This window comes from Phymastichus coffea, unplaced genomic scaffold (assembly GCF_024137745.1).
Source record: "Phymastichus coffea isolate CEN01 unplaced genomic scaffold, Cenicafe_Pcof_1.1 PCOF00093, whole genome shotgun sequence".
Lineage (NCBI taxonomy): Eukaryota > Metazoa > Arthropoda > Insecta > Hymenoptera > Eulophidae > Phymastichus > Phymastichus coffea.
In genome coordinates this window covers 49,965-74,294 of record NW_026706904.1, presented here as the reverse complement: position 1 = coordinate 74,294, position 24,330 = coordinate 49,965, and the positions used below count along the sequence as shown (strand labels likewise).

Here is a 24,330-nt window from a genome sequence, read left to right as displayed (position 1 = left end):
GCGTACAATGCGATGATCATCGGACAAAGAACTGGAAACACGGAGATTTGCATCAATAATGGAATGGACATCAATCTTCTATATGTCGGAATTGATTCTCGGCAGGTACCAGTGGTTTTTTTTTTAAGTATATGTGCCAAAATTGATATGGCGATTTGAATTCAGTTTTAAATTCACTGTAGATACAGTACCCGCGGGTTGGTATCTTGAATGTAAGGTAAACTATAAGGTTTCTGCCACTCCTTCCACAGAAGCGACCAAATACATATCTAAAAGTATAGTTTTAATGCTTCACAAGAATGATCTCCTTCATCTCTTCCTCTACAATATATAACAAAATATTGATGATCAAACGAACACAGTGAAGTTCGATCATAATTATATGAGTAGGCTTGTTCGAAGATATTCCATATGTAGTACCGCAACTCGTTGCCAGGTGACGCCACTATTTAGAGATAGAACCGAAGGAAAAGAGGCACTTTTTTCCCCTTCCTAGGTCCTATCTCTCTTCCCGCCTCTCCTACTTCATTTAGTTTAGAGAAAAGCGAGGTGATTCTAGGGTTGGGAAAATTACCATTAACACATATTTCTTGTTTTTGTTTATGTTGTTTTTTTTTTTGGGGGGGGGGGGGGGGGGGAATGGAATATCTTCGAACAAGCCTACTCATATAATTATGATCGAACTTCACTGTGTTCGTTTGATCATCAATTATATTTCGCCTAGCTTGTTCGAAGATATTCCATATGTAGATGTTTAGAGTGAAATTAGCTGTTCCTCTCTGTTAAATGTATTTATTATAATATATGTGAACATATTTAAAATTACGTTACAGAAATAAAAGACTTTATATTAAAAGAATGAACATTATAAACACTTTCTTTAAGTTATGCAATAACTGCTGCTGCGAAATTCCTATCTGTACTCTTAACAATAGGTCTGTTATAAAATCTAGCAAAAACCTTTGAGTTCTCAGACCAGCTGGCTGCATTCCGTATGGTACCAATGTCTAATCCTTCCCTTAGAGCTCTTGATGTAGATGCATGCCTTGTACTATGGGCAGTGAAGAACTCATCGATACCTGCTTGTCTCATGACTGTTCTAATCCATCTGCTTATCGTCTGGGAAGTTACTTTTTTAAAAGGTTTTATAAAAGAAATAAATAATTCGTCTGTATTGCCTCGTAAATTTTTGTCTTCTCAATATAAAATATTAAAGTTCTTGCAATACAAAGTGTTTCTCTGTGAGGAAAATAAGGAAAAAACACTATAGGATCCTTTGATCCTGGCCTTGAGGTTTTGATAAGATCTGAAATTCTGATCTCTACTCCATTACTCAAAAACCTGATGTTCTTTATCTTAATTAGAGCAATAGATTGTACTCTGAATGCTGATCCTAAAGCTAATAATAATACTAACTTAAAAGTAAGATTCTGAAGGCTTAACGCTGACAGTGGGTTCCAAGTTTCTAACATATTAAGAACAACCTCCACATCCCATGTGCAACAATACTTTGGTGTAGTTGGCCTGGTTCTAAAAACACCCCTGAAGAATCTATTTAAGAGAGGGCTGTCTGAATTATTCTCTTGATTGATTAAGGCAATAGCTGATCTAAGTGAATTGAGCGTACCATACGCCGCATCCTCGTTGAACTTTCTAGTTAAACAGTTAACAATCTCCTTATCTCCTGCGTTGAATGGATCTAACGCTGATTCCTTACAAAATTTCCACCAATATTCTAGGGCTGAATTGTACTGCTTCATTGTGCTGTTGGCCACTGATGATAACATGATCTCTATTGTCGCCTCCTCCAGGTCCTTTTTCTTAAAACTCTGCCTGACAGTATCCCTGACACCAGGGTAAGCTCCGAGGCCAATGGATGAGTTCTGCTCCTACAAGGTGAACATAGCAGATTGGGCGATGGTTGGAAAGTTATGAGTTTGCTTATTAAGAGCGCTTTAAAATCCGGGAACCAAGGTTGTACAGTCCATAAGGGGACCACTAAGATGCCTATTGAATATTCCTCCCTGATTTTCTTTAGTATTCTAGGTATCAACGCAAATGGAGGGAAAGCATACCAAAAATCCTGCTTCCAGGAAATGGTTAAAGAATTGATAGCGAAAGCATCTGGGTCTCTCTCCCAGGAACAATATTTTAAACATTTTCTATTTATGCGTGAGGCGAATAAATCTATGGATGGGCTACCGAACTCCTTAACTAATTCCTTAAAAGCCTCCTCTGCTAGCTCCCACTCTGTGTCTAGATTACTGATTCTGGAACCCTCATCTGCCCTGTTCTCTCTTGATGCTACGTATTCCGAAAAAATCCAAATTTCTCTCTTAGCGCACCAATTCCAAATTTTCTTAGCTTCAATATGCAGGTCTTCATGTTTAGTACCTCCCATCTTATTAATGTACGCTATCGCTGTAATATTGTCAATTCTCAACAGGACCTGAATACCAGTTCTTTGTGATAAAAAGCATTTTAATGAGAAAAATGCTGCTCGAAGTTCTAATTAATTTATGTGTAGCTCTCTCTCCTGACTGTCCCAAAAACCGTTTGCTTTCATTCCCTCACAGGTAGCACCCCAGCCTGTCTTAGAAGCATCAGAGAAAATAGTTAAGTCAAATATATTTGATCTAATCTTGTTGTAAGAAGGTAAAATATTAGCCTTCCACCATTCTAGTTCTTCTCTAGCTTTTGTGTCTAGATGTACTGATCTGTTCATATTGTAGTCCTGAATTGTTAACGCATCTCCCTTGAGTGTTTCTAAATATTTATAATGTAACCAGCCGTAAGCTACTGCAGGGCAAGCTGCTACTAACACTTCTACGCACCTAGCTAGCATCTTGATTCTTACTACCTTCATCTCTAAAATTGTGCTGACTATCTCTAATATTTTACCCTTCTTTTCATAGGGCAAGGTTAGGGTCATGTCTGTTGAATTAATATTTACACCTAAAAATCTATAAAGTCTACTTGGTGTGGTCTCACTCTTATCGAAATTAATTATAAATCCCAATCTCTGAAGTAACGAGATAATCAAAACAGTATCATTCCTACATTTGGTTTCAGTGGATCCTATAATAAGGAAATCATCTAAATACACTATTACCTTAATCCCCTTTTCTCTTAACTCCTTTAATACCGGTTTGCCTATCTTAGTGAATACATATGGGGCTGATGATAAGCCAAAGGGTAAAACGTTGAATTGGTACAAACGATCCTAATATTTAAATCTAAGGTATTTCTTTGAATCCTCATGAATTGAAACCAAAAAGTATGCCTCCTTTAAATCTAATCTGCACATAAAATCCCTCTTCTCCAATAAATTTTCAGCTGTGCGAATATCCTCGACTTAAAAATGTTCATGATTAATAAAAAACTTTAAGTTCTTCAAATTTAAAATAAACCTGAAGGATCCATCAGGTTTCTCTACTAAGAAGAAAGAGGATAAAAATTGTCCTTCAGTATATTTACATACTTCAACTGCTCCATTGTTTATTAATTTATCAATAGCCTTATCCATCTCTTTCTCATAACCCCTCCTCGGGTACACTTGGGCTGATGGTTCTTTACGTTGAAAAACCGGGGAATTAAAACAAATCTTATAACCCCTAATTGTTTCTAAGACAAACCTGTCCTGTGTAATAAGTTCCCATTGATCTATAAAAAACCTTAATCTTCCAGTCTTTACCTGTGTTGTTCCTATCTCCTCCTGTGGTGTTGGTAAGGTTGGGATTGATTGTAGAATCTTTTCGTTGGCTCTGATCTGCGACTGGAGGCGTAGGTGCTGCTGTGCGTGTTTGAGCCTGACCGATGATTCTGGTACTGATTCTTGTAGCTCCCCCTGCTCCCACGGTTAGAGGGGGAGCTTCTCCAGTTTAAAGAATTCTTAGCGTTGTTGTTATAGCTGCTGAAAGGAGGTCTGTTGTAGGTGTTCTTTGGCTTCAACTCTCCTGTACGGCTCTTTCCATTGCTTTGGCGTTTTCCAAAACCGTTTTGAACTCGTCCCCGAAAAGTAAGGAAGTCGATTCTCTATTCTTTGCAATTCTCTGAATATTTTCATTGTATCGACCCATGATAAAAAGTTTTCTGGCATTTGAGAGTTGATAAAACAGATCGCTCATAAGTTTAACTGCACCTCCTAGATTCTCGAGTAGGTTGTCTCTTTCTAAAGGCTCAACTCTATCGTTAATGATCATACTCAAAGCCGTTGCAGCTGCAGCCAAAGACGCCCCTGCGAGTTCTTGATACTCTCTGAAAAAGCCATCTTTAGTTAGTGCCTTCTGAGTAAGGCTTACTGCGATCTCTTCATTAAGTTTTGGGGCCTCGAGGTTTATTTCATTATTTCTTCTAGGTATTTTAGATATTAATTTTAATTTCTCCTCTTTATTAGAAAGGCCTTTTGATGACCACACTTTTAACCTGTCGGCTACAGTTTTAATAATAAGGAATTCTTTGTTATTCTCATTAATAGGATTTTCTCCTAAGGCCGCCATTGTCTCCTCCTCAATCGGCTCATTGTCGGCCATCCTGATCTCTCTTTCTAGTAGCTCACCATCCTCTCTTTCCTCATTCTCCTTGTTTTCCAAACGCAAAACATCTGCAATCATTGAACGAAGAACAAAGGAGTGTAGATTCTTATGGGAGTTTTTCCTTTTGACATCGACTTAGAATCGATGCTCAGATTTGCCCATATCGGCTAAGCTTGCCATTGACATCAACTTAGTATTGATGCTCGATAGTATTTCATCTTACCCTCATATGTGAGTATCTCCTCTTCTTTCTGTAAGGCGTCAAGTTCGCCGTAAACTCTGTTCATCAGCTTCTCCACCTGACGTAATTCCTCCATCTTTTGTCTAACACGATCTTCTTTGTTTTCCATTTTGCCTGTGGCTTCACCGAGCGCCAAGAAACGAATGAAGTAGGAGAGGCGGGAAGAGAGATAGGACCTAGGAAGGGGAAAAAAGTGCCTCTTTTCCTTCGGTTCTATCTCTAAATAGTGGCGTCACCTGGCAACGAGTTGCGGTACTACATATGGAATATCTTCGAACAAGCTAGGCGAAATATAAGTATAATCAAACGAACTTACCGTGAAGTTCGATTTAGATTATATTCCTTCTTCTTCTTTTTTTCGTTGGCGTGCAATGCTTAAAGCTTTGCCGTGCCATCACCAGGTGTTAGTTTGCTGTCGTTGTTTTATGTTTGAGTTTGTGTGAGTGAGTTGCAGCTCTTGATTTTAGTGCGTTTCGGTATGTTTGAGGCTGGTGGCCAGCACTGTTGTTTTTTACAGGGAAGTAGGAGTATTAGGATTAAGTATCTGTTTTTATTGTTTTGTTTTTATACTTGTATTGTGGTTTTTTTGAGGAATTTTGTGACATAGCAAGCTATTGGAGTTGTTGGATTATTTAGAACGCGTGTGATATCTATTGGCCATGTTATTTTACTTTTCTTAGTTTTGTTAATTAGAGATTTTCTTTGGTTAGCGTATTTGGGGCAGTCGACAACTACGTGTTCAATATCCTCAGACCAGTAGCTACAGTCGCATCTGGGAGAGTCTTTTATGTTTTTTCTATGCATGCTTTTATTTAGTGAGTAATGGTTGGATCTAAGTCTATTCATCATTGTTATGTGGTCTCTTTTTTTGTTGTAGTTCTTGAACCATGCGCTGTTATTACTGTTATTAAAGAAGGTTTGGAAGTATTGACACCTTTAAATTTGTCTTGTTTTATCAGATAATAGAATTCGGGAAGTATGAGTAAAAGTTCATAACTAATTTTGTCCGAACCTGGGGCCAGCCAATTTCGTATCAACGGAGTTGACGGCAGATATAAATTCATCGTAAGAGAAGAGTTCGTTCATAAAGTATAATAGATTATTATTATTGTCAGTATATTTAGATTTAACAGAATTAGAGATATTTATTGCGGGGCATAGATCGGGATTTTCAGGAATACATAGTTCATTCAGGCATTCTTTTGCGTTGAGTAATGTTGCCCTATTGCCGTCTATAGAAGCAGACCATTTTGATATGCTTTGATCTTTCTCCAAACTCCGGAAATTCTAGCAGTACAATTAATTTAAGTACAGAAATTTCTAAATGAGTTAATATTTTTTTCTTTTAATGTCTTAATAGTTAAAGCTTCTGCTTTTTTATGATTAATGAAAGACTCAAGATTACAACGATATTTATTGAATCATGTGCAGTGGCAGAAGCTAGAATGGCACTCGGTGGCAGTAGTTTTTTATTATCTGTTGTCATTATTGTTTCTATTTCATCTATTTCTTTAGCGGGACTGTTACGATTACTGTTTTGAGGAGAATGAGAGTATGTTTGTACTTGGATAAGCTCAGTTGAGCTATGGCATGAAAGTACGCCTTGATTAACTGCATTAATGGTTTTGCTCTCAAACGAAACATCACTGTAACATTTTTAGGTGGTATTAGTGGCCGTCGCTATAATATAATTGACTTCATGTTGCTGTTGAAAATCAGAGAAATGTTCTTTTGACTTGTGTGGAGTTTCAGTATCATGAAGAATCATTTTCTTAGCTTCGATGAAGGAAATGTTGTCGAAAGCCATCAAAATGTTAATTCTTCTGTTTTTATCATAAATTGGGTGATAGGGTCAATACTTATGTGATAACCATCACAATTTGCGCAGGAAGGAGTAGTCTTGAGGTATCTGCTACCTTATGTTTTGTTGTCATGTGTTTCAAGTTCACACATGATGCATGTTTTCTTGCTTTTACACCTATTTACCGTATGACTAAACTTGAAGCAATGGAAAATAATATTGCATTGGTTTTTGTAATAAAAGGTTCAATAGCTGATTTTATGTAAAACAGAGATATTTCATTTGGTAAGATTTGTCCTGAGAAAGTAACAAGAATTGTCTTTGTAGGTATCCATTTGTCAGTGTCGCATAAGCGGCATTTTTATTCCTTCTATTTTGTTTTTAACGTCCAAAACGTCCACTGGAAAGACAATTGCTTCTTTGATCTCTGAATCGCTAAGATCTAATGAAACTCTTCTAATCAATCCTTTTCTAACCTTTCTAAAGTCATAGATAAAGGCTTCCATATTATGGAAAGCAAGAGTATTGTCTTTAAGAAGTAAATTAGCTTCCTCTTTTATTCTGAACAAAATTTCAACTTTTAAGTTGCTTTTATTTTTAATGTTAATAACCTCTTTGTACTTTTTGAAAATAATGCTGCATATTTTGAGGGCACTAAAGCCTTTGATATCATCAAGCTTATTTTTGATCCAATTACCAAAGAAGCGACAGTTATCATTCGTGAAGAATTCAGTAAGGTTGGTTTTGTCTGACGGAACTCTGTCTTGATTGTTAGCAAACGAAGAATTTGTAACGTGGATTTTATTTCTATTGTAACGTCGAGAACAGGTCAGGCCACATAATAACGGCAAAATTTGAATTTTTATGAAAGGGGAATTCCCTTAATTAGAGTAATGGCTAATTAAAGTCTGATCTTATTCTCGGTGACGTGCGTTCCTCTTCTGGGTTTCACCCTTTATAGCCTACTTTTTATGTGTTTTATCTTATAAAAGGGGTGGCAAAGCGACCGTCGAAAGAACTCTGTATTCTATTCTGAAAGACTCCGGAAGTCTCTGTGTCACTTATTTTGAATAATAAATACTTTAACTAATTTATTATACAAATCATTTATTATAAAAGTCTTACACCTACTCTTGCAAAGGGGAGAGGAAAAATTCTTACAATCACAGCTGAATGCACCACCGCTGTGCCCCCTGCGAGTTATTAAGGGTTCTGTGTCGATGAAGGAAGCCGGCGCTGACTTCCACAGGCACGAACCTACCACGATGACGGGGAAGGTGATGAGAAGAAATCGAAATAATTACAAAAGGCGATCCTTTTATTTACGCCATCGAAATAATACACACACGGTTTTTTTACAAATTAAGATAGTGAGCGCGCACGCTCAAACCATAAAGACACGACAGTAGGCGGTGGTTAGGAGCGTATTCGTTCAACTAAATGTACGCGATGAGTCGATAATGTTTAGGAGCGAATTCACTAAAGTAATTAAACGCGACTAATCAGTTCGCGGCGTTGCACCGGGCGAGACCTGGTGCGAGAGAGTCCGCGAAATAGATACCGAGATCGGACCCACCTGGTATATATATATATAGCCTCTCCCGCGGCTTACTGGCGGAGAGTCGGCGTCTGCGGAATCGCAGTCCTGCAGGCAATAGGGCTCGCTGGATCACCGCTGGCGGCTTGTTGGCTGCTGGCGGCCGTGATCTGCTTCTGGATCGCCGAATGGTGATGACTGATAAGGCCGCACAAAGCAGTCAGAGATTCGCTACACAGAAAACTCCACTCACTGATCCTTTGCTTGCTCACACTCGGTCGGGTGGCTTACGGAAAATAAATAGACATTAGGGGAAGAGGGGAGTTTATCCGGGAAACGTCAGCTTCACTGATTGAATTTCAATGAATTCCAGAGCTTTTACTGAATCATTGTTTGTCACTTTGCATGTCAGTCTTCTGATTTGTGTAATTTCAAAGGGTGAGTCGATGATGTTTAGAAGTTCTGACATGTCAATTGGTACACATCTGATGATGCCCTGCCTATTCGTGTGGTGGTACGGGAAAGAAGCTCTGAGCTTATTAGCAGTTAATAGGGGATCTGTGAGCAGGCGGTTCGCCGCCGCGGCGTTTGTGAGTGTGACGGAAAGTTTTTGAGCAACGACTGATTTAATTGCACCTGGAAATAGTGAGTTTTGATAAGTTTACCACACGTTGTGGGGTTAAAAGTTATTTTGGCACTAGAGTCGTCAGTAAGTTTGATAAAAACGACATAGGCACCTAAGTTAGCCTTGAGTACCCATTGTACGCATTGTCGCTTATTCTCACAAAGAGCCTAGAATTTTTTGTCGGAGGGCATCTTGAGAGCATGTTTGAGATGCATCGCTTATACCATTGCTGTCTTGAGAGAGGTTATCATATAGGGAAATGGAAGAGCTACCGTTGGCTTATCCGTCTTTTGCATTGCTAGCACCTGATTCCTCTTATTGTATTCCGAGGTCGACTTCCATGTTGAGATCCTCTCTTTCGCTTAAGCCTTGAATGCCTTTATCAGGGGCTTGTACGGCGCGATTTTCGTTTGTTTTTTCGATTCTTATGGTTAATGACAGTGTGATTTATCTTGTTAGATTTCATTTGTTAGAATTAGTGCTCACAGATACTCTCATAGTATTAGCTCACATTAATCAGGATCTAGGCAGCCTGTGGCCGCCTGAAATAGGTTATAAATATCTGACAGGTTCAGTTCGATTTATGCAATTGTCGGTTGAATAAATGTAAATGTAAATTAAAAAAATAATGTGAAGTGTGAATATGAAAAAAATAAAAGTCAGGAGTGGGAAGAAAATAGTAATATAAAGATGAGAAAAACAGGGAATAGTCGCCTGGTCAGAAGTCTGCGTTCTGATACGTCGCGTCGCTTGTTCGGCATGAACTTCATGCGTTTTTTATGTTGATTTTAGACTCAGTTAAACAGCCACCGCCATCTAGTAAAACTAAAATAACTAAACTAAAGAGCTTGAGGGAATTTATTTTTCATTAAAAATTTGAATTCTTATAATAACAATTTAAATATTGAAATAGATAATAATTAGCTTGTACATATTTAAAAAATTTCATTTTGTATAAGTATTTTTTTTAAAATATTAGATTAAAGTTACAGGATAGATTGCTATTGAAAAATTATTAAAATTAAATATAATCATTCAAGCTTCATAAAATCTAAAATAATTGTTTTTTTTTGGTCGTTTTATATGTGTTCATAAAACTGATAAAATTTAATATTGTTTAAGGTTGTAATTATGTAATGACCGAAACCTTAAAGAAAATAGTATACTTAATTTAAGTATCACGTACTTCTTAAGGAAGACAAGCTTATCTATACTCGGAATAAAATCTGCACAGTATACAGAGTAACTAACATTCACTGTCGTGGAGTTCAGAACTCGTTGGCAGTCGATGTGATTAGATGCTGAACTAGTCAAATGAAGATGATCAAAATATTGGCGTTATTATTTGTAGTGCCATTGTTGTGCCTCGTTCGACCGGATGATTTCGAACCAAGAGTTAAAACTCCGCTTGGAGGCATTAAGGGCTATTATAAAATTTCAGAATATGGGAGACAGTACAAAGTTTTTGAAGGAATCCCTTATGCTCAACCACCAATTGGGAAATTACGATTCAAAGTAAGAAGTAATTATAATTTACTTTATAAGTCACAGTGTGTATGCGTAATGTACATAGTACGTACATACGTAGATATATTTACTGTATGCAATTTAGTAAGATTAGGTATAATTTATTATTCAATTCTCATATGATTGTGTGTTAAACTTTGTTAGTTGTAAACATAAATTTGACATTGAATTTCTACTTTGCATAAATAATTAATTTAGTTAAAAAATTTTCGAATTTACTTTATATTAAAATTCATATTGTTGTAGAATAATTCAAAATGAAACTGAATATACATTCAGATTGGTGTTTCAAATAACAATAGTGTACATATTTATCGCGCTTCATAGGATGCAATTCTGAAAATTACTTGGTACAAAAAAACTATATTGTATATAATTTGAAAGCTTTAATTTGCATATTTCATGTATAATAATTAATTTATATAATTTTCCATAAATGTCTAAACTTCGAAAAATCATTCAAAAGATCATGTTTTTCCTTATTTGAAATAATTCTACAAATTATCGAATATCGATTACGTCAGTTAAGATAACGAATAATCTTCATTGAAATTCATTTGGTTACATGAGCAAATAAATATAGACGTCGTTATCTTTTGACCGATATGAGTATGGGATAAATACAACGAATTACCAATCGCGCTCATTTCTTTAAATTTAATAGAGATCCATATAATTAATCAAAGTGGTTGGAAAGAATTAACAAGTAAATTTTTGTATAAGTATTGTTGGATATGTTTTTACATTTTGGACAATAATTTATTTTTTAACTAAACTGAATTATGTTAAAATAAATAATTTCAAGGCGCTTTACAATATTAAAATTAATATTACTACATATTTTGTAGGCACCACAGCCTGTAGTTGCATGGCCCGGAGAATTACAAGCTACCAAGTTAGCTCACGAATGTCTTTTGTACAACCATAAACCAGATCATTTACCAGGTGATCGTGTACGAGGCTCTGAGGATTGTCTTTACTTGAACGTTTATGTGCCGGATATCGACGATTATTCTATACCACTACCTGTAATTTTTTGGATTTATGGTGGGGCTTTCACTCATGGATCTGCTAATATGTATGGTGCAAGGTACCTAATGGATAAAAATGTGATTCTCGTCATTGCCAATTATCGCGTGGGTCCTTTGGGTATAGTCTACTCTTTTGCTTTTTAATGTACAGTATTTTAATACTAGACAATGAAACAGTTAAACAGTTAGATTCTTATTTTAGGATTTTTAAGTACTGACGACAAAGTGGTCCCTGGCAACATGGGACTTAAAGATCAGAGTATGGCTTTGCGTTGGGTACACGATAACATTGAATATTTTGGAGGCGATCCCAATAAAGTAACTTTGTCAGGTTTGAGCGCTGGTGGGGCAAGTGTACACTATCACTATTTGTCACCCCTAAGTGCTGGTCTTTTTCAAAATGGAATATCGGCTAGTGGCACTGCATTACAGTGCTGGGCTCAGACCGAAAAACCTTTGGAAAAAGCAATGAAACTTGGTATTCTCATGGGTTGTCCAACAGAAAGTACTAAGGAAATGATCAAGTGCTTGAGGCAACGACCGGCAAAAGCCATTGTTGAGGCTGTCAAAGATTTTATGGTATGTAGTGGCAATATCTTTTTAAAAGATTGGATTCATGTGTCTAGTTGGTTTACTAATGTTTATATAAATCAAATAAACAAATAGTTAGTCTGCTCAAATTTACAAAAACAAAATTATTTTTAGCCATGGTTGTATAATCCATTCACACCCTTTGGGCCAGTCGTAGAGAAAGCGGGCGACAAGCCGTTTATCAATCGTTCACCTATAGACATACTGAAAACTGGGGACGTTGCAGATAAACCATGGATTACAAGTGTCGTTAGCGAAGAGGGCCTTTATCCAGTGGCAGGTAACTATAATGAGAAAATGTTTAGTGTTTAAGTAAAAATAATCACTAAAACAATTGTTATTCATAGAATTTGCTGCCCGAGACGATCTGTTGAAAGAATTAAATGAGAAATGGGATATCATTGCACCTTATTTGTTGGACTATAATTACACAATACCAACAAAATTGCACGCTAAAACTGCACTGAAAATTAAAAATCATTACATGGAAAATAACCCAATTAATCGGCAGAATGTAAAATCAATCATAAAAATGGTGGGCGACAGGATGTTTTTAGTGGATGCAGAGAAAGCCGCGAGAATGCAGGCCAAAGTAAATAAGAGTCCAGTATGGTTTTATTACTATAGTTACAGAGCCACTACGAGTTTGAGTGATACATTTAGTGGAACAAAAGAAAACTTTGGTTAGTTATTGTGCTCTTAATATTGATTGCTCTAAGTTTACTTGTAAATTGCTTCATTTCGTAGGCATAAATAATAATAATAAAAGCATCGTATTTGCAAAATTGATTAAATTCGTAAGATGTAAGCTATGTGAGAAATATATTTTTTTAGGTGTCAGCCATGCTGATGATACATTTTTGGTCATCGAAAATCCATTCGTCAATCCTACAACTACTGAATCTGATCGTACTATGTACCAAGAACTAATGCATCTATGGGCTTCGTTTGCTGAAAAAGGGTATACAACAATCAATATATCAATATACGTTAATTTCAAAGCAACATCTACTATAAATGAATGTAATTTCAGAATCCAAGACTTTTATGAAGACTGGAAACAAGTTGACCAATCAAAAGTAGAGTTCCAATATTTACATATTTCAGGACCCGAGAAATATAAGATGGCTAGTGATGCTAACTTCGGAGATAAAAAATTTTGGGCTTCTTTGAATTTCGCTGAGAATGTTTTAGAATCTAGCCTCGATCTTGAATTGAACAGTTTGAAGGATGAATTGTAAATGTAAATATATAGATTATTTTTTTACAAATAATGCAAAAAGTGCAATATAAAAAGAAATAATGAGAATAAATTGTTTGTATTTTTAAATAAAAATGAACTGAAATTCATATTTTTTGAGGACCAATATTTTCATAACTAATAAAAAAAAATTTTTATTAAAAAATTCTTTATTATAAGCAAAAACAGTTTCACAATACTTTTTGAATTAAAATCACATATATTTGAATTTACTATCAGCTTAATCTATTGTTACTGAGAACATAGAACTTCCACCGTTGATGTTTGATTATACATGGCGGGAGGAGCGGCAAACACAAGAAAACACTGTATTGATTGAAGCATTCAAACGAAATTCTGATGACGAATCATCGTTCTTCTCCGCAATCTCTGATGATTTGTATTTTATTTAATTTAATTTGTAAAATAAAAATAAATGTTGCATAACATGGACCATGTTATTGCTGTTATGCAATAACATGGTCTTTTCAGATAATGCATAAATCTTCGGTAAAATAATGACAAAAAATCAATTTATTTTTCTATTTTAATATTCGCTTAATATTCGATGTCCGATAGCTCTTATGTAAAAAGTCCTTAATTGTTTTGCAACATCAGGGTGGCTGTAAACGTATGTGCAATGACAAAATAATGCAATAATTAAGATAAAAGTGTATAGATGGAGAGAAGGTTAAGAAAGAGAGAGAGAGAAAGAGAGCGAGTTCAAAGGGGGTGGGGAAGGGATAGATATAGTGTTATTAAGACAGGATGTTACTTGATTTGGAGCTGTTAGAATTTTGTTGGTTGAAGCTCTTTGGCGGAGGTAGAAAATTTAAGCTCGTAAAGTGGCTAGAAATTGGAATGCTTCGTTAGTTCACTTATGCTACGTCTTAAGGTGAGCTAAAAGCTAAAACGTTTTTTTGAAAATGTTTAATTTGAGATGAATCTACATAAAAAATGAAGATAAAACCAAAATTTAATCAGTAAATTTCGATTTATTATTATTGTTTATCTTAATATTTCTCTACAGTTTATTTTATTCCTATTACGTTACTATTATTTAATTTAAGTTAAAATATGTAAATAAATTTTGTTTTGTTATTTTATATCAATCATGTTAAGTAAATATTTACATCAATTTTTTGTTAATAACAAGAATATACACAGTACAAATTATGATTAATAATTTTTCATGATTTACAAGGTTTAGGAATGAGGGAGGCCATTCACAAACTACACATTAGGTCTCCTTATTTATAAACACGGTGCTATAAAAATATTATTATTATTATTTATTATTTTATTTATTATTTATTATCTTTATTAACAATACAATACATCTACTTCTTTCTTAAAACAATTGGTTCATCCGTAAACCATGTAATGACGTATGTATATTAATTTAGAAACATGAGAAGTCACCATCACACTATTTTAAATTATTTATAGAAAAGAAATTTAATTACTAACTCATTACCATGTGCAACCGGGTTTAATTTGAAACTATGCTTCATCGACAAGAATCACCTCTGGTCTTTAATCATAAAGCCACCACTGTGTACGCTGTTAAAATAAAAATTTGTCTTTACTTAAAAAAACATGCATTTTATTAAATTTTGGAAAGGTGTTGTTCAACTTCAAACTTATTGTGAAAGTAAAATAAAGCGCATTCCATGTTGGTACAAAATAATTAAAAACCTTTTGAACAATAATAAAACTTTTTTTTTTATTTTGAGTTTTATTTGTTAGTAATAGCCTTTTTCAACTAAAAAATCGTAACGTTTATTTAAGCCATTCATAACTAATATGGGTTGGGTAGTGTTTACCGTAGTCTGAAGCATTTTGAGATTATCAGTTAGTTGTTCGTGTAAATACTTATCGAGGATAGTTTAACGTAAAACACTTTGGGCCCATTACAGACATGAAATACAGGGAGTTATAGTTATAACAATTTTACCGTTGATTAAGAGAGTAATATTCATAGGAAAGAAAACGGTGATTTGTTAAATGAATTAAAACGAGTGATATACGCTTCAATAGACACTTAAGGCTCGTAATTTATTTCGACTAAACTCCTTTATTATGAATGATTGACACTTGGGCGTCCTATATTTTAGCTTTACTTTTCTCGAATCAATTTTTTTATTCCAAACTTCTAACGATTCATTTATCAATGACTAAATGTAGAAGACGATGTTTTACATTATACACGCACAAGACATACCAATATTTACAATCAAACAAACTTCAATTTTTCACAAAATGGCTTGCTTAAAATTTATATATCTTGGAAAAGTATTATCATCATACTATTCAGCTTACTTGATACCTCTTATATTATATATATTTTTGTAAAAAAAATTTATTTAAATATGTTTTTTTGTTAAGTATCAAAGATTCAGAAAATCCAGCCATGTCTAGCGTTAGGCGGTAGTGACAACAGCCAGATCAGTAACATCACTTTAGAGACTGACGTTATAAATCCTCAGATAAATCATATTATATAGATAAAGGTTACAATAAAAAACTATTAACCTTACCAATTTTTAGCAATAACCCTCGTACTATGGATATGAACAGTATTCAACAATCTGTAGGATTAATAAGGTACTTGGATTGTTTAAAGCAGATTACGTCGAATACAGCTGCAATGATTTATAACTGTCAGGATTTCGATGAGGAGGATCTGAATGATGATTATGTTTAATTCAATATTTAATAATTGGATTAAAGATTAGATGACGAAGAGCGAATTTTCTACAGTATCAATGGTAGCCATGATACCATTTAAAGAAATCGTTTTGTCTGGATTCTCTATTATATAATTTAAAAATATAAATAACATTTTTTATTGATCTTGAAATGATTTGAACGTTGCTTACGTGAATTTTTTCGATTGAATGGTAATACATTGAAACCTTATCGATGTATTATATTGAAAATTAAAACAGTCTTACTGTACTGGTACAATCAAAGCAATAAATATTGATTCGAAAATTTTATCGTTTATCTGTTTCATTTCTAATATCTTGGTTTGAGATTAATCTTGAAATATTTTTTGCCTTTGGCCTAGAAATCGCTCGTTTAGTGAATAAATTTTTTCCATGCCCAACACGAAATATATCATTCGTTTTGAATAACTATATATTATTCATGAAATAAAATTTGAACAACATTATTATATTAAAAGTTAAGAGTCTCGTCGGTATATTTTTTATAGAGATATCCATAAAGATCTTTTAACTATAAGAAATTTCATTTCCTGGCGCTCACGGCGAAATAAAACCATTTCCGCCGACCATCGTACGACTTGATTTTTCTATAACTGTTGCGATCTGTCGCCGCAATAAAAACGTGGAAGTGAATGGCTTAAATAAATTGACAGTCTTGACAAACATTTATTTTTATGTTACTTACCAATCTATTTATTATCATGAGAGAAAGTATTTTCCTAAGTTCTAGAAACATTTTTCTTCTCAATTGTAGATATTTGGTTTTTCGAAATACGAAACTAGAGTATAACACATTAAATGTCTTTGAAAAAAGCCTATTTTTGTATGAAGTTGAAGAAGTATACCAATATCGAATTTGTTTTCACCGTGTTACAATATTCAATGTAGATCATATGCAATATCTCCATTTCAAGTTTGCAAGTTTAGGAATTGGTTTCTCGCAAAAGACAGGGAATTTTCATGGACAATCATAACAACGCATCGGTGTGGCACGTCGTCCTAAGGCTTTTACGTTACGGTCACTCCTGCACATATATAAATAATTACATACGACCATTAAGAAACTCGTCACGTATCATTCACTTTCGCTAATGAAAACAAAGAGAAGCTCGTCAAAAACGTGAATAAATATATTTAGTTTACGCAGCAGCTGTTTGTTTGTATTTCTATGAGTTATAATGATGCTCCGATGTGTTTGGAAATTCCGAAAATACGATACGATTAATTTTCTTAGTGTGTATGTATATGGGTGCACGTATGTGTGTGCGTATGTGTGTGTGTAGCAGGCATTCCGAGTACATGTATGTATGCGAGAGAAGCGACGGTGAAAAGAAAGTGATCGCGAGAAAGCGAGAGTGAAGACTTGTCCACGCGCAGCGAAATCAACGCGCGTAACTTCTTAGGACGTTCGCTTCGAACACGCTCATGCGTGTATCTTTTTTTATTGCAATTGACGAGGCGGGTCACTGCCACGTATTAGCTATGTATAGACAATTGTCAATTATCCATTATTGATTTGAGGAAGTATTAATTACATCTGAAAGAGAATTAATTACAGGAAGAGTTAATTTTAATAATTTTTAGATTAAAATTTCACAAAGAAAAGTTATACACTTTGTATAGAATCTAGTGAATTCATTATTAATAAAGTGTATAATTTGTGCATAAACGTGTTGGTAAAAGCCATACTAGAATAATAATTTCTTTTTAATTTACATTTTTACTTTATTAGAATGATTTATAATATAATAATTTTTAAATAATTGTTTAAGTAGTTATTACAGCAGCTGTCTGTAAAATTATAAAATGATACTGACAAATTGATTTACATTTTCATGTAAAAACACAAGATTATGTCTATAGCACTATATAAAGTAATGTAGAATAAAATTTATGAAATAACTAAAAATTTGAATGCGGATTTTTTGAGAAGCGAGATATTCCGGCGGTTCAATGTATGTGGTCCATGCACATGTATTGCTGGCCGATTTGTTAAATAACACAAACAGTTAGAGTATAGTTGAATGTCAGATCAATAGAAACTAAAGTATACTATCCTAAAAGCTTGCAGTGCACTGAATATAAATTTAAGGTTGAAATTGTCGAATAAACTTTGATTTACGATATCCTAACATAAATGTAAAAATAGCGATTTTTCGCCATTTTTAAAGTAATGTATTGTAATAAGAGCATTGTAATAAAATTTCCCATCCAAAAACTGTTACGATCATCTCAAAGTTTTAGGTTTTAACCTTTTAAATCGAGTTGAAGTTGCTTAGATATTGTCTTAAGCCTGCTGGTAATTTTTCTAGGTTGGTTTCTACGGATTGGTTGAGTAAGAGGTAGATTGTTTTGATGGATAAGTTGGCTTATTGTATGCAACTGTTATTTAATATAAAAGAGATAATTAATTCTTCTTAACGTTTCCTAGGTATGGGTATTTGCGTGGAGATTGGAAGGGCTGATTTCTAGAGGTTAGTTTAGTTTGGGTTATGTAGGATGGAAGCTGTAGGGTTTGGAGTTATTAGATTTGAAGTTGTAAGGTTTGAGGTTTGATTAAATTTTTTTCTACAACTAGATAAATTGTAACTTTTGTTTTTCTATGCTTGATTATATCATCGATGTTCATGAACTTGATGACTATAAGCTTTTAAGCAATATTACTAAAAAATTGATGTTAAATTATAAATAACTTGATATATTTTTATTTTGCTGTTTATAAATAGCATATTCCAATAACTAATAAGATTCGCCAAAGTTTGTAGTTTATTATGCTTATTATCATCAAATGTAGATGAATAAATGTATTTAGTAGTCTAAGATATCGTATGAGTGATAGTAATGGCACGCCGTTTTCCTAATTTTAATTTCCTAATGAATTAAATCAATCAAATGATAAATAATGTCAAAACAATTTAATTTTTGATGTACAAAGAAAGTTTTATTCGAGGTAACATAAATGTATAATTTCGTCCAGTACAAAAACTACGCAAAGAATCGCTAGGCTATATTTATGAAATTCTATATATCTTGTTATTTTTTTCTGCTGTAACTTCCCTTTTAGATATTTATACGAAACGCAGAAGAAAACTAGTTACAGCATTAAAATTATAGCTATTAATGTAGTTGGTATTTTAATGTTTTCGCATTAAATATAATTTCATAGATTCATTTTTATAGCGAGCAACATTAGTTAAATTTTGAACGTAACAGTTGGTTATTAATTGGTATTTAATTGTTCAATTTAAATATATAATTAAATTATCGATATAATAGTATTTTGTATATAATAGTGTTTTGTGAATAGCTAACTTTACATAAACAAAGTATATATTTTCTTGAGATAATATTACATAGATATAAATGTAATTATCATATACAAAATATCTTCGGTAATACTAAGAAATTATAAAACCAGTCGATTAATTAGTTTGAATAATGTATAATAAATAAGGAGATATATATTTGTAAGCCACATGCTAATGAGTGTATACACTTCATTTAGCATGTAGTTTCATCAGTCTGATTAGCAAAAGTTGTCGCTGGCTTATCATCGAATCACGACAAATGTAATTAGCATAATGGCCATCCGCGTAATGGCGCATACCTATCTACACGTCACTCTCCTCGGACCTGAATCGTCCTTGACAATCCCAAAGGACACGAAGAGAAAGAAAAGAAAAAAGCAAACAGAAGCAATCAGCAATGCCAAGGTCTTGTAGCAGCTCGCGGTATATTTATCGTTCAGCCACGGCGGCTCAGCTCCATCTGGGACCTACTTTTGTATATATAGCGGAGAAAGTAAGAGGCCACTACACGCGGCAACAGGAGACACGACGCTCGGTGACCGCTGTTGCCTCGCGAGAAAGTACAGCTCACACACACACACACACACACACATACGCGCGCGCGCGCAGCCACACACGACTATGCTATATAGGGCGAGCGAGAGAGATATTGCGTATACAAACGCGCGATAAAGTAACCACACTGCAAGTCGTCTGCACAGCGAGTCCTTGTTAGACGGATGCTTTTACTTTTCCTGTAATGTCAACTAAAACGCTAGCGCTGCTGCACGCGGTACGATTGTAATTACGAGTGCGACGATTAATTGATAATGACCCGCTTCGCCGGCTCTTCTTTATCCTCTTTTATACGGATAAATGCTTATCAACGCTTTCATTTCGAGCTACACGAGGTTTAGAGTGATCGAGGGCTCGGTTAATGGCATTGGCGAAGCGCACTCGTTACTCTCTTCAGCCGTTCGCGATTGTCATTATTCGGGACAAGTTTTATCCTGCTTCATCATCGACCACTCTCCGTACGTATCTCTGGTACGCAAACGGATAATGGCCTGATGCCACTCAATTGCGGCTCTTGTCGTTCCGCTCAACTGTCACGCGCGACATCTACGCGTAAAAGCGTTGTGAAAGTGTATATGATACAATCTTTCATGTAGACGCGCACCGCAGGAGTGAACAATAATGAATTATTCGTCACCGAGTTTGCGTTTCTAATGCATACTGACGAGCTGTTATGTAAAATTCGCCTTTCCGAGCGAAATCAATCGCCGCGTCATTTCTAGCGAGAGAAGGAGCGACGTTTCTTTGCCAATGTTTCTAATATGCGAAATTTCAATTGCCGAGTTAGTACTAGCGCACGCACAGAAATAGAGACGAGACACGAAAAAATCACCCAGGCGAAGATACAAAAATGAATATTGAAAGATTTTATGCTGAGTAATCACGTGAAAATGTAGTTTTAGAGAGCTGATATTGTTATCGGCTTTAGACATCAATTTGATTTTTACTACGTGCAGCTATCATTTGAACAACAATATATTCAAAGTGAAAAATAAATGATAACAATTAATTTAAGCTTTTTTCAACGAAAATGTGATGATTTGTTTTTCTTGTCACTGCCGTAAAAGAAAAAAGCATACTTCTGTTAAGCATTCATACTACCGTAACAATTGGAAACCTCAACAATGCAAAAGAAAGTGATGGTCAATAAATATTCCGCTCAGTGGCCTCTTGCATAAGAGGCGAAACAAGAGTTGTAATTAACGACTCATAGATGCGAAATATTGATCAATGCTCGAACTTTCTCCGACGCTTATTGCCATCGAAGAAAAACTTTTTTTATACGCGCGGCTCGTCATCGTGCACCGTTCCCTCTTATTAATTACAGCATGCAAATTGCTAGACTTTTGATATCTAGCATTTTTATCCTTTTATGTTTCGTATTATCTTAAAATATGCGATGCATATACTGTAAGAAGTTTCACTCGGAAGAGGAAGCTATAACAACTAAATCAGAATACAAGAATAAAAAAATGACAAATGACACTTGCGATTGCAAGCTAGGCTTGTCAATTTGTGTTGAGTGGTCAGTCAACGCGTGTGTGTATGTATTATGGCACTTTCGAGATACAGATGAAGAAAGTCGCGCGATACGAGTCTCGTTACCGTAGCGCGAAGCGTCTTGAATACTAGGAGCATCAATGATTACGATTCGTTTGTGCCACGGCTGACCTGGATTCTGTTTTCGCTAAATCGGTACCGCTGTCGCGCGATGTATTCACGGCGTTCAGCATCCTGGAGATGATGATTACGTTAATTGTAAGACTGATGCTACAGACATACATAGAAACCCGTGCGTATGCTTTTTCGTTTAGCCTCTGCTGCGTTGCGGATAATTGCTCCAATTTCACACAGATTATAATTAATTTTTTTTTCTCTGCAATTATCTAGCTTTTTAATTAGTGGCTGTACAAAGAAAAGGACGGTGTGCGATTTTTAATCGAATATGAATCATTGCGCGAATAATCGGCCCAAAATTATAGTCGCTTTCATGCGTTAAAAGTGGGATTCAATTCCATGTTACGTCAAACGTTTTTTCGAATCTTAATTGTATTATAATACTTGCAGATCTTTGTTTCTCTTTTAACGAAACAATAATCAGACATTTATCAGTAAATAACTTGTACACCTAATTACGTATTGTATTATATTAGCAAGCTCTAGCTTTCAAGAATAAATTGAAAATATCCAAGAGCTGTGATGTCTGTCTAGCTGTCATTTCGTAAAATACAGAAAACACGCGCGAGCAAAAACTCTCGACATTGTCGAAAAAGTAATTGCTGAAATCTTGCAACCTCCTGAACAAACTCAACCCAATTTACACGTGACAATAATTGCGTAGTAATTGTCTCGAGAAGAAGCAGGCAAGGTTCATATACGTATAACCTCATCCCTACCGGAGCAACTTCCGTAGCGCAGCGGTGACTCAATCGCGTAGTGTTTTAATTTACTTATGCTTACTCGAGACAACTTCTTTCACTGTTCGCTGTACATACGATATGCATGTTTTAACCTTGGTTTTACCCAAAATGATCGCAGAAAGCTTCAGCGATCCAGGATATTGCATAAATGTTATTTACTGAACGATAAAATTCGTAAAAACTGACATGTGCGTCAATGGTATTATGGTGTAGTTAGTAGTGGTGTTATCTTCACTCGAGAGCTCCTCACCTACACAATGAATCACATTAGATAACCTGTGTTTTTCGGGGAAACCTTGTATTGCAATAATGGCAATTTTTACGCCTAAGCTTTACGTTCAGTATTGGAAAGTGATCGCGGTAATTCGACACATTTTCTATAGCTTTACTGAACGAATACTAACGGTTTGCTTGTTTTATTGCTTAATTTCATAGAGCAGAAAATAATTGATGAAAAAAAAATGTAAGGACTGTACACGTCAATACACCAGACAGATTGTTCACGGCGGAAGTCAAACAGAAGAGTCACGTACATAACACAATACCATACGCGCTGATAGCATGATGAGTTTTCATAATCTAACCAAGATAATTACATTTCACATTCCAGTGTATTTCTTACGTATATCAATATCCTTTTTAAAGTATGCGAAGGTCATATACTCGTACAGAGTGTAATATAAGACGGAGTGCGTGAACCGATAAGAGCTGAAAGATGACAAAATGACGTTATTAGATAAAGCTGCATACACATGGGTGCAGCATTTACTGAGAATCATAAGTTTCCGTCGTTATACACTTTTGCACAGAAAAAAGAAGCTACACGTACATTATAGAAGATGCAAGCGTAATATAGGCGCGTTGCGCGAAAAAAAGGCATTGAATGCTTTTGATTGGAATCGAATTAGGACGCCACTGTAAATCGTAAATAGTGGCGAGCTCAAGCGGCATCGGCAAGTCGAAAATCCAACACACCGCGGCTTATCTATACAGAACCTGATGAAGCAGATTCAATCCACTCGGAGTAAACTGCCCATTGAGACTTCACCCACATATTAGAAAAGAAATAAAAAATAAATGTCAGCTTGAGCAAGTTTGGTCGAAAATAAGATGAGACGCGCGCCGCTACAACCCACGTCACGCAAAGAAAGAAACCCACAAGGAAGAAAAGTCGGTGCGTGCGTGCTGTATAGGTACGGGCAAAATAAAATTCGACAGCCGCGCGGCACAGCCACTTTCGCCGATTGCGGTGTGGCGCCCGAAAACCCGTATAACGAACTTCCGTCTCCTTCTCTCTTTGGCATCAGTCGAGAGAAACTTTTACTTTCCTCGTGTTCGCGCGCTCATCCCACTAAATTACGGAAGCGTGTAATAGACGCGCGCCTCTTGGGTTTGCATTTGGAATGACCTGTTACGCTGTCGCGCGCCCGCCAGCCAAAAAGTTTTACTTCTCTACGCCGCGTTTTTTCACTCTTTCCTCCAGTGCCCGCTCTCTCGAAGAACGGCGGCGTCAGTTTCGGCGCTTTCGTAATACTGCGAATGTTCGATTTGATAGTCACGACTTTCATGCGACGTGGAAAGTGAGGATTTGCGAGTCACTTGGCACGTGGACACGAGCGATCAAAATTCACGCGAGTTTCCAGTCGTTAATCACACTTCGGGCTTGGAATGCTCTGCTGCCGGCTCGAGTGCGAATCGCATCGGAGTTGCGCTGGTGATAATGCTGGCGAAGAACAGTGGTAAGCTAAAAGCGCACGCTCGCGCATTGCTATTCTAATTTGGTTTCGAGAGCGGTCGCAATTAATGAAGCAACGGCGCACGACAGGCGAGTAAACAGGCGATCCAGCGTGCCACCGAGCCGGTCGTTGTGCACTTGTGTGCCGCGTAGCTTTTCACCGGCAGTCGAGGCACTTAACGGACGCGCCAGCTCGGAATAATTTGAAATCCTTTCGAAGAAACGGCCGCAGCTCGAGCTGACGATGAGGCTGTGCTGTGCATTGGGCGTCCGACGAGCTGCTTTTTCGTTTTTTATCCTGCGTCCGCCGAGGCGATGGACGTGCCACTCGCTAGAGGAGAGAGGCTGCTCCTCCGCTTCGCGTTAGCGATCGCTATGAAAGCAGACGGGAGATATGTCGGAGAAGCGCGGGAGGCGGGCACGTCAAAAATTAATATTTCGGGCGCCGCTTG

At 35.8% G+C, this 24,330-nt stretch overlaps 1 protein-coding gene and 1 pseudogene across 7 annotated transcripts; one reads left to right on the top strand and one right to left on the bottom strand.

Annotated features, from left to right (window-relative positions):
* Window positions 1–1,754: 1,754 nt before the first annotated feature.
* Window positions 1,755–4,885, bottom strand: LOC131669456 (uncharacterized; annotated as a pseudogene).
* A 325-nt stretch (window positions 4,886–5,210) lies between these two features.
* On the top strand, window positions 5,211–13,256 carry LOC131669467 (venom carboxylesterase-6-like). 7 transcript variants are annotated; one of them, XM_058944348.1, is made up of 9 exons: window positions 5,266–5,591; window positions 5,654–5,865; window positions 9,862–10,254; window positions 11,115–11,415; window positions 11,500–11,876; window positions 12,003–12,168; window positions 12,236–12,571; window positions 12,723–12,849; window positions 12,922–13,256. In XM_058944348.1, the coding sequence occupies exons 3-9, from the start codon at window positions 10,054–10,056 to the stop codon at window positions 13,127–13,129; spliced, it is 1,716 nt and encodes a 571-aa protein (XP_058800331.1). In that variant the 5' UTR covers window positions 5,266–5,591; window positions 5,654–5,865; window positions 9,862–10,053; the 3' UTR covers window positions 13,130–13,256. The 7 variants fall into 7 exon arrangements, with proteins under 7 accessions (XP_058800334.1, XP_058800331.1, XP_058800330.1 ...); XM_058944350.1 differs by having other exon boundaries at window positions 5,294–5,316; XM_058944351.1 differs by lacking the exons at window positions 5,266–5,591; window positions 5,654–5,865 and adding an exon at window positions 5,211–5,252.
* Window positions 13,257–24,330: the final 11,074 nt, after the last annotated feature.

Bases quoted from the DNA above. Each gene is read 5' to 3' on its own strand.
- LOC131669467 (XM_058944351.1), top strand. From the start codon at position 10,054: ATGAAGATGATCAAAATATTGGCGTTATTATTTGTAGTGCCATTGTTG. The intron at 11,877-12,002 runs GTATGTAGTGGC...AATTATTTTTAG, and splicing joins AGGCTGTCAAAGATTTTATG to CCATGGTTGTATAATCCATT. The intron at 12,169-12,235 runs GTAACTATAATG...TGTTATTCATAG, and splicing joins GGGCCTTTATCCAGTGGCAG to AATTTGCTGCCCGAGACGAT.